Source organism: Echinococcus granulosus (assembly GCF_000524195.1).
Source record: "Echinococcus granulosus chromosome Unknown EG_S00122, whole genome shotgun sequence".
Classification (NCBI taxonomy): Eukaryota; Metazoa; Platyhelminthes; class Cestoda; order Cyclophyllidea; family Taeniidae; genus Echinococcus; species Echinococcus granulosus.
This window is the reverse complement of record NW_020170502.1, coordinates 131,916-142,710: the sequence shown is the minus strand read 5'-3', so window position 1 is coordinate 142,710 and position 10,795 is coordinate 131,916. Positions and strand designations below refer to the sequence as shown.

The 10,795-nt window shown below is 41.9% G+C and overlaps 1 protein-coding gene across 1 annotated transcript; it reads right to left on the bottom strand. All coding sequences in view use genetic code 11, as the record gives it.

Annotated features, from left to right (window-relative positions):
* Window positions 1–2,869: 2,869 nt before the first annotated feature.
* EGR_08879 (Tubulin polymerization-promoting protein) lies at window positions 2,870–7,547 on the bottom strand (the record flags this gene model as incomplete). Its single annotated transcript, XM_024498128.1, has 3 exons — window positions 2,870–3,037; window positions 5,839–5,989; window positions 7,354–7,547. 3 exons carry the CDS (start codon window positions 7,545–7,547, stop codon window positions 2,870–2,872), a joined length of 513 nt encoding a protein of 170 aa, XP_024347460.1.
* Window positions 7,548–10,795: the final 3,248 nt, after the last annotated feature.

Below are 10,795 nucleotides of genomic sequence, written 5' to 3'. Positions count from 1 at the left end.
CGTACGAGACCTAGGATGTTTGAAATTACGAATGTATGTGGCCTAGGATTTTGACTCTGATAAACACTTTAACCCTGAAGCCAAAATAAACACCTTGAACATTATAACCGTATTTACTAATTAGTGTTTCGAGTGAATAAAAGGAATTCTATAAAATTCTTCTTCGATGCTATTTTTACCGAAAAAATGTAAACATTTAAAACCGAGGATAACCGTAACATTTAAGATGCACTTAATAAGAGTAACCTTTAAATTTTTTGCCGACTTTTTTAAACTAACGTTTGTATACCTCCTGTGATTTTTGGTTTAATTGGAGGTATTTCACTTGATTTTGACGATGCGTATTTTATTTAAGTTTTATGGTTCTCCACAAAATAATGTACCACATTTGGTCATGTATGAAGTCCTAATAGTCCCTAAAGATACAAGATAAAGCATTATTTCGTCCACAACAACTTAATGGCTTCTAGAATGAGTTTGGAATATTGTAATACGATAGTGGTTTATCCCTCGGTACTGGTGCGGCGCCACTTTTGTACTTTGAATCAGCCCCCTTGTACCTCGCTGGTGGGCTGACCTTTTGGGCCATGCCAATAGCCCAGACACCTTCTCTGTGCTGAACATATATTCTGCCCGAGTATTTCGTCTTCTTTCCTCTTCAGGGAGTCTCAGGACGCTACAATATACCAACTTAAGATACTGCTTTTTTCTAAACTCGTGGTTAAACAAAAACTCAAACAGATGCACAACATCGTTCTATCTTTGAATTGTTGTTCTAATCTTAGGTATGGTTGCCTTTTTTATTGCCTATCACAGCAAATAATTAAGAGAAGCATATGTTACGCCACCCTTCATGCAGGCGTATATTTGATCCCAACTTTAGTAATACATCTCGATATTTCTATTGTATCTGGATATTCATCCTATCCAAGGATTAAAACCTCCTCGTTAGAGTTTTGCTCCCAGTCGCGTTTAATTTTAACCATCAGTTATAAAGATATGTATATTTGACCTTTTGGATGGGGTTTGTTTGCCGCTGCCACCAATGTGTTTTCTTCAAGAACCTAACAAGTTGTATCAGGACAATGGAAGATATGTGAAAGGAGAAACTGAGCAGCTCTTAGCCCGATCCCTTGCTAATGCTGCTAAGCAGAGGTACAGTCTGCAGAAGCCTTTGAGGGCTGATTTTTAGACCTTCGCCACCTTTTTCCTCTGCTGGCTTCATAACATTTGACAGCAGAGGCACAACTTTATAAGCAGCTCTATAAAACCTGTGAAAATCAACTTTGGGGAAGCGGGATCTTTAATGCCAATTTAGTGCGTGCTCCATTGGCTGGAATGCCTAGTCACCTGTTTATCCTGATCCTGTACATAATACTTGTCTCCATCACATATTAGTCAATGAGGATAACTATACGAATGTGTAAGTCGAAAAAGCCTTTGAGTCTAGGGAAACCAAACCCTGAAAAGATCCTTTTGGAGGATTAATACGGGATTGTTCAGCTGTGGTTGAAGCTGTCACGATTCCAAGCAGATCTGAGCTTAGGCCAAGATGGTAAGCCTCTGCATGCCCAAACGGCAGACATAAATAAATTATCCTCTCTGGTATTCTCTATGGCCACTGCTCTGCTTCGATCCTCATCAACTGCGGGACTGGAACAGCAATGGCACGACAAGTTTACATCACAGGGAGTATTGATATATTGAATGTCGAATTTATTAAAATCTAAATTTTTCCTGAAAAGAAATGATTTGGGCGGGTATCCCAATTTCTGTAAGATTTTTTATTGCGTCGTCTACTCACACCAGCCGCTTACCACCTTGGTCAAGAACATTACAGCAAAGTGGAATAAAGGTCGCAATGGACGCCACTGTATCCCCTGGAGGAGAAGAACACTTATCCTCTCCATCGTCATTCTGTTGAGATGTCTCATCATGGAATCTGAGACCTGAAAATGGACCATGAGTGTAATTCCTTTATGCTACTAAATTTAAATTTAGTAGCAAAGATGGGTCAGCCGCTACGCTGAAAAATCCCCCAAAATTCAGGTTATGCTATACCCGATAAATGATGATTCATGAGGTCTGCGTTGTATCTCCTCACTTTTTCGACCCTTTTCTGCTTACCTAGAAATGCAGAAGAAGACCTACCAGTGTTTCTGTATAATCTTTCTCCATCGCAATCAGCCTGCATAACCCAAAGGGGAACGCCCAAAAGCTTCATTCTTGATAATCTAATGTTCCTTATTTAAACACCTTCGACTGTCGCCTTGGTGAGGTCGTTAAGACTATTAACAATACATTTACCGGCAGTCGTTACCCCGAGAAATTCCATTGCAAGATAGACTGGCAGAAAACACTCTCCATTATTAGCGCAGACTTGAAAGATACACCACTGTGATAAGACGGAGTAAAGCTGCTGAGAGTAGACTGGAATGTCATCTCTGACGCCTTCTATGGCCATTTGTCCGGTTTGGTTATTAAGTGATCTCCAGGATCGTGGATATCGCAAACGAAAGGTAACATGAAACTTATGCAACATATCAGCCATGGTCTCTATAAAGCACAAAAAAGGAATACTTTAAGCTTTTTTGGTCTGCGTAGTGTAACCGGTTGCACACTCGTCTGTTTGTACATTTTCCTAATCATTTTCCCGCCAAGGGTTTGCTACTTATCTTTATATTAGTAGCATACACCCTCTTTTTTCTTCTAGGTCACGGAAACAAAGGTTTGTGGAAGCAGCATGGATTCAAAATAACAAAGACACAAAACACGAAAAAGAAAGGGAAATTTTAAGGAAGAGGAAGGTAGATGAAAAGGAAGAAAGGAAGGGGAGCACGGAATAAAACCTGTAACTTATCCATAATGCTCATTTTCGAGGAGCAGAAATACCCGAGGCGGTGAAAGCTGGAGGTGGGTCTTCCCGACCCGCTTTGCCCTTTCCTTTTCCCGTGGAAGGATCAAAGCGTTCCTTTGCTGAGCCCGTGTAACCTTTAACATCGGTTAGACGCGCAGTAGTCGCATCGGTACTGGTTTTCTACAAAGTTGACAGTAGAAAGGTGAATATTCTATCTTCTACTATCGCTTTCCAATGCGGTCACTTTCCCTTATTTTTCTCCAATCGGAAATTACTGATGAAGTCAAAGCCATTTCCTGTATTCCAACAAAGTCGATGTTTAAAATTGACATCCTAGAAAAATTGTTGTAAAAAGGAAAGACATACACTGGTTTTTGGACATAACTTGATATTACAAGGGTAAAAGAATCTCGCAGAGTAATTAACCAATCAAAATGGGGTTTAGAAGCTCGTCTTATGAAGTAACGATTTGATTGGTCCACTTCTCCCCTCTAGACCATGCGGAGAGGAAAAGCAGCTGTCAGGTCTGAAACGAGTCTGGATTGAAATTCGCGTAGAATTGTATCACTATTTCGCCCCATTAAGAAAGTGAAGCCAAGTTCTTTTGACCTTAATCGTCACAAAGTGGGTTTTATATCGAAGGCTTCGCCTAGTTTGTTAGATGGAAGCTCATTACAGTGCCATCAATCGGAGCCCAAATTTTAAGAGTTTACCACTTTAACAAACTGTTAAACTCCTGAAGGCCTCTCATACAGTTTAAGAGAGCTACTAACTCTCCACGAGTCTCCGGCCTGATGGAAGAATGGTGGGTGATTATATCACTTGGGCATAACCAATGGTGGATTTGTTCGCCTTATCGGTCCCTAGAATGCCAAAGCAATTTCATCTCATTAGTCAGGCAGCCAGTTAATTAACAAACCATCTGAAATGTCTCGCTTTTATGACATTCGTAAAGAAGTAATGTTGCCTCCCAATACAGAGCATGGGAAGCTCTTTTTTTAATAGATTCACAACGCTCACAAGTAATATATGTGTGGCCAAATCGTTCCATCCCTCGGTAATTAAAACAACACAAAGTGTGAAGGGGGAAGTCGCCAGAAGATGTGATAAATCAGGCCTCGTAATTACTCACCCTCGTTCCATTCTCAACCTACTTGTGTGAGGTGCTCTTTGATACCACACCTCCGAGAGCTATATTTCTCAGGCATTAAAGCGCCCTTCTAACTTGTACGTTTCCCACAAGGGTGGCACTGCTGTGGGTGCACATGTGCGGCACCCCTTAATCTGCCATGCAAATCCCATTGAGTTTGTCTACTTTTCAATTCCTTGATTGGGCTGCCCATCCATCCATTCGCGCACCTTATCGCTTCGACCATCTTTCCCTCCCAACTCAGACAGTAGACAGTTATAGAATTCGCCCATGCAACCAATCGCCGCAATGATTCATTCTCTACTAGGTGTTGATCAATTTGTTAGAACGACTTAAGCTAGACTGCACGCAAACAGGGGGGGAGAATCAGTTTAACCACGAAATAGAGGTCACTATTCCATCCCACACATGTACATACACGCACACGTACGTAAATAGCTACATCTGTTACGCTGCAGGTGTGATAATGATGGAAATAAATCATGATTTTTGGGGGTTCTCAGTTTAAAAGACAATTGCTGACCAAAATAATTGCACATTCTTTTAAGCAATTAATTCCTTCTCAAAAGAAAAACTTAGTAATTTACGATGCTTTTGCGGAAACAAAGCAATTCACTATCTGCATTGATTTAGTAAACTCGAGTGACCTTGACTTCTTATTGGCTCTTGCACTTATAAGTAGTTCGCATTTAATTGGTGCGCAATTTTACTTTATGATAGTTTACTTTGCAGTAGTGTACAGGAGTTAAATAAATTTATCGTAATAAGATCGGATTGTCGACCTAATAATGCATTTGCTTTCAGCAAGCCAGTAAATTTTCCTTACATTCATCGCGGTGAGTCAAATTTGGGCCGTACTGGAAAGGGGCCTCTAAGAGGCAGAGCAAATGCACAAATTTGCCAGATTTTTGTTCATAAAATTAAACCATTTTGTGTGCATTACCATCGTGATAAAGTTCTATCACTGACCTTTAATTTAATACTCCTCGGTGTCGTTTACCCATTGGCATAGGCACCACCTTGAACGAGTTACCAAAATACCGGTTTCTAGGACTGTTCACCATTTTCAAATCCTCGCCAATGATCAAAGCTTAACATCAGCTTTTGATGTGCCTCTTTGTGCCAAATTAATGGCATCGAAGTGATTGATTTGATCGGATATGCCGCACGTAAGCGACTTAAAAATGACGCAGAGCTCTGAGGTCATTACATCTTCCTACCAAAAGCAGGTGTTCAATGGAGTACGCTTACTCTGGAACATCGACTAGTCTTGATTACCTTCTGCTCAATTTCTCATTTCAAACTCATTTTATCCAGACGGCAGCACACACTACTTATAAGTAAATAAGCGGCATTGACTTCATTTAACCATCGTGTATGAAGCCGCCCCTCACAATGACGCTTAAAAGAGGAATGAAATTGTATAATGAAACAGTGATTATGTTTTACTGGTTTATTTTACCACGTTGGCATTTTAATCTACCACCACCATCTTAGTGTCCAAGGCTTCCGGCTGTGGTCTCATATTTTCAGACCTCCTAAATGTTGACACTAAACTATCTTCAGTGCTAACTTAGAAGAGGAGTATGGAAGAGAGGGTTAGAAAATATATCCCATCCAGACGAACATTCCTGATTTCTTTGGGTGCGGAATTTACCTCACCAATGTGACCTTAGCATTTACCATCATGTGTGACAGTTGACGTGATTGACGAGTAGCTTTAGACTATGCTTTTACGCCTTTTTACTCCGCGGATAAATAAAACCTTTTTCCTGACTGGCCTTACAAGAATATAGTAACGGATAGTGGAGGAAGTGACACTTGAACTCACCGTGGCACCGCGCAGTTGAGGCGTCGCATTCTCCACCATCGACTTCAATGTGGCCGCCGCTTCGGCTGGATCCTCAATGCCCTTGGCTGCAGCGTAGGTCTTTGCTAATCGACCCTCGAGAAATTCAACAAAGCCCTTAAAATCGACGTCTCTAGAGAGAAGAAGGAAAAAAATTTGGCACGCTTTAGCTGAAGAGGTATTAAGCAGGCGGAAAGATCTGCTTTTGAAGCGACGCTATATTATGGCTGAAGGCCGTCAGGAGAAAAAGTGCCTCATTCAACCTTCTTCTTCCTATTTACGACGCTCGCAGTAGAAATGCGTGTTGGTAGTAAGAAAAGAAGACACTTGAAGGAGGTCACGTGATCCCTCCAATTACACCATCAAACACACCTTGAGGGGAGATTTACGCAAATAACAACTCCATCTACGGAATTTACTTGCATATATACGGAGAGAGAGACTTCTGCTAGGTGTCAAACTCTTCCTTAGCCTAAATAATTCCCAATATTTTACCGCAAAAATGAATAGCATCGCCTAATTTGTCTGCCCTACTGCCGCGGCTGTTTACACGTCAGGGATGTCAAACTGGTAGAGGACGGCAGTAACTCACCTCCTTGGAGTGCAAAGTGCGTTGGAGGGCTTGATAACCAGGGCTTAGATTACACAAGGGAAGAAGATGTTGATTCTCTTTTCCCATAAAACTGGCGCTAAATACAGGGCAAAGGCTTTTGGGGAATCGCATACAAAAGGGGAGAAGAAATTCTCGAGCCATGTTAAGGTCTTTGCGGGCCGAATAGGAGAATTTGGATGAGGATGGCAAGGCCTTCCCTTCATCAACTAGAGTTTTGTGTTGGAACTGTCGACTCTATTCCACACACAAGGATGATTAGACCCGTACTTTGTGTCCTAAGGCAGTAGCATCTGCTCAACAAGCCACGCCTTACACAGTGTTACTTTGTAATACACTTTTTTTGCTTGTCTTAACACAAAAAGGTGCTCCTACTTTATCCTAATTTAATCAATCAAATCAAAGCTTTTTTATCCAAGAAAGTGAACAAAATCAAACTCGACACCACAAAATGAACCAATCAGAGATGAGGAGTCTCTACACCAGATGTCTCGCCTTCTCATCTATAAAACTCTGTAATGAAAAATGATTAAGAGGATCCTTAAAAAGAAATGCTTTCAGCATGCCGTGGAGGCTTTCCTTGATTAATTTGATTGCCACACGACTTCCACTTTGGAACTTCTAGCCGTAATCGACGGTAAATTGAGAGGCATTTTATGTCATTTCTCTTTTTGCAAACAGAAAAACTGTTAAATAATAGCAAGTAAAAATTATTTTAGGATTTTCTAAAATTTTTCCACAACAGTTTGCTTAAAAGAAGCGCGAGTTGGTTTGGGATGAGGAAATGATAAATAAAATCGTGTTAAAGTAATTAAATGCTTGTACCATTAACAAGGGACGAAAAAAACAAGTGGAGAAGGGAAATTTTCCCTCTCCTCCCTCCTCACCGTTTAGTATTCCCGATAAATCCGCGGAACTCAATATCCACTCGATTGGGATCCATGCCCTTGCAGTAAATTCCACCATCCGTGAAGATACGCTTAATTGTCTTATCAGTAGCAGTGGTGGAACCTTTTCTGACAAAGTCGCAGAAGAGGAGGAATTTATCCTCCAAAGCGTTGTCATTTGACGCGGATGCCATGGTCTTACCTTCCCACCTACTCTTTCGATCGTATTAATCGCGAATATGGGAGTTGCGGCTGCTTAACGAAAGGCTTTTAACATGCACCAATCAGTGCGCGGCGAGGGTGATTCGGAGCACGCAAAGCGACCAATCATGGCTGTCTTGGTTGTACGATAGGTTTTTGCGTGTGTTTGGGTGTTTGTGTGGGTGGGCTTGTGTTTGTGTGTGTGTGTGTGAGTGTGCGTATGTTTCGACTATCAGCAGTAGGATCCAGCAATATGGCTAAAAAAACCCGCCGTTTAAGACTGCCCAACTTTCCGGTCTTGTAGGGGCAGTCCCCTTCCCCATGCTTCTACACTTTTAAGGAACAATTATAACATTCATATTCTTTTAATAAATGCCAAGAAATGTAACAAATACATTTTTAGAGTTTTATAGATTTCGCAAAAAGACTCGAAATATAGGCCCCTGACCTCGCTATTTTGAGTCGTAAAATATGATCCCGGGGAAATCGCGGAAGCAGTGTTTACATACTCTTATAATTCTTGTGAGTTTTTCTAATATACCATCGAATAGAATAATAATACTTAAATTTTATGAGGCGCGGGGATCATCGGATCATGTCGTATGTCACAGCGAGTCAAGAAAGTAATTGTTTGCCTACTGAAGTTATTTAAGTAAATATTATGCTACTCATGAAATTGTTCTGCTGTATGGGAAATTATCCCTTTATTTCAAATCTGTGAAAATCGCTTTGACCATCTTGACTCCTTTTTTTATTAAGTGATCAGTACTAGGCAGCTAGAGGTTATCATTTATAAAGTTATGACTTCTGCCAAAATGGTTGACTTTGCATAAGAAATACTCTGAAGTACTGAGAGGAAGTCCTGATCAAAAGAGAACGAAGCATTACCACACCCACCCACTCATTAGCCCATCCTCCTTTCATCTTCCTCTACCTTTCTACGTACTTTTTCATTGCTCACTCCTTCCGTCCAATCTCAACTAGAGTCCATTTTTACTCACGGACCTGTTTCGAGGCAAAAGGGCGCAGAATTTAAACCTCTTCCCGCTGATTCATCACTACATCACCGACACTACGCAGAAAAGCTCCCTCACCCGTATACCTCAGGAAGGAACGTATCAATGAGATTGGTGTCAGACCTCATTTGCCTCTCCTTTAAAAAACTGTCCCTAAGGAACAATTCAGCCTCTTATTCGCCACACAAAGCAGACGCATTTTCTTGGCCTGAAGTGGTGTGCTTCAGCCAGTGCGTGAAGGGCTTGAAGACAGTGTGTTGGGTGTACAAATTGCCAATTCCGCATCTCCTTTTCACACCAAGTCAGTCAACAAACCCTCTGTCAGTCACACCCTACCCTTCCTTCAGTGTGTACAAACAGTGAAGCAATTCGAATTGGCAATTAAATCGTTTGCACCTACTGTCATCTGTAAAAATGTGGTACATCTGCCACCCCATTTCGCTCCAGTAGCCTCCACAACCTTTTCGTTTGATGCAAGTGCCAGTAATTTTTCTCATCACTCAAGACAAGCATCGCAGATGCTTCTGGACACCTTAATCACCTCTTTTCCTCATAAATAATGACTTGCAGTTGCCTGCATTATGGGGAAGGCGAGTCAACTTCATTCTGAAGCATCCAGACCCAAGCATCCAAATTCATGCCTAACTGATGTTAGCCTCCAGTCCCTAAATACTGGTTGAACTTGCCTCGTAAAACCGAAGACCATGAATCACACTCGTCCATTGCGTAAGACCGACGTATGATGACATAAGGAACCAAAGTAGACCCGACATGGTGGAGACTCTTCAAAGAGCACCACACCAACTATTTGATCCAAGCACGTGTGGGGCGTGTTCTATCAAAAGGATGACAAATTCTTCGGGCGACTAGAAAATTTTTAAAGTAGATTTGTCTAAAATCCCTTTCCACTTCATCAATACCAACACACTGCTGTGTCCTTGTCATGAGCGATCTCTTTCGGTATTCCTCTTTGCAATGAGCTTTTTCGGCTTAAGGAACTCCATGAGAGACGCATTCAGCACTTGACTCCCTTCTTTTTGCAGATTTTAGCCTCCCACCTCATCCGAGGTTGGTAGACCGGAGGGGGCGGATGTGATGTGGGGACGTCTGTTTAATACGTAAAATTTGTCTCAATTCCAAGGCTGCAGAATCCTTCCCCCGTCTAGCTGGGGATAGGCGATAGCAGAAGTCACCTCCAACAAATTGATGCTGCTGATTAATCTCTCCAAGGTAGACTCAGGAAGCGCCTCTACCGAGTCGCCCCTTCTTTTCAATTTTTTAACTTTTGTTTAACTGCAAGATTATTAGCGAGGGTTATTCTATACCCGCCGGCTACAGACTCTACCCCTGTGTGCTTTATACCCTTCCGCATTTTTCTGTACTGGATTAATTTCAAGCCTCCATTGTACAGATTTGAGACCCAGTGACAACGTCACCTATTGTTGGCAATGCTTGCTATCAAATCAACCATTTGTTTGCAGATAAAAAACGACACTTTGAGTGGCATCTTCCATCAAATAAACCAAGTATGCTCTCGCTTTTTATTGGTTAAGCCGTCAGTAAACAGTCAAACTCATTTTCTTTAAATAATTCCTTACAACTCGGTATTATTAGATCAATTTGGCTGTTCTTCCGCGAGGTCTGCTGGGAGGGAAGTGTTGGGTGATGTTAACGACAGGAAGCGGTTTTTGTCTACTCATGTCCAGGACGGCAGTGTCTGTCGGCTGGTCAAAAACCATTAACCATCATAACATTTGGCAGGCTGGAATGCAAATCATCTTTTATTTTCGGCTGTTATTTCAGGAAATGTCATCATCGGTAGCATCAACATCCCCGTGGAGGTCTGTGTGGACGGGAGCCTACTGCAACCCGATGTGTCGATATCTGTGGGTGTGTGGGTGCACGATAGGCGGCAGGGTTTAATGTTCATGTCGCAGGTCTATTTAGGGCAACCTAAAGTACAAGGAGTACTTTAAAGGCACGGATGGCTGCATAAAGCTTTTTTGCCCCTTCCTGTGTAATTATTTCTGTACTCAATGGCATTCAAGCTGGTGTCAGTTACATTTAGGCTAGGCGATTTACCGCTAGGGTAAACAATCCCCTCGCCCGCTCGCCTAGTCACCCCTCCACTCCTTTCCGTCCCACTTACCCAACCGTCTGTTCTACTTCGCCGGTGATCATGTGACTGTCTGGCGCTGATACCGGGACTAAGTGATAGCACTGAG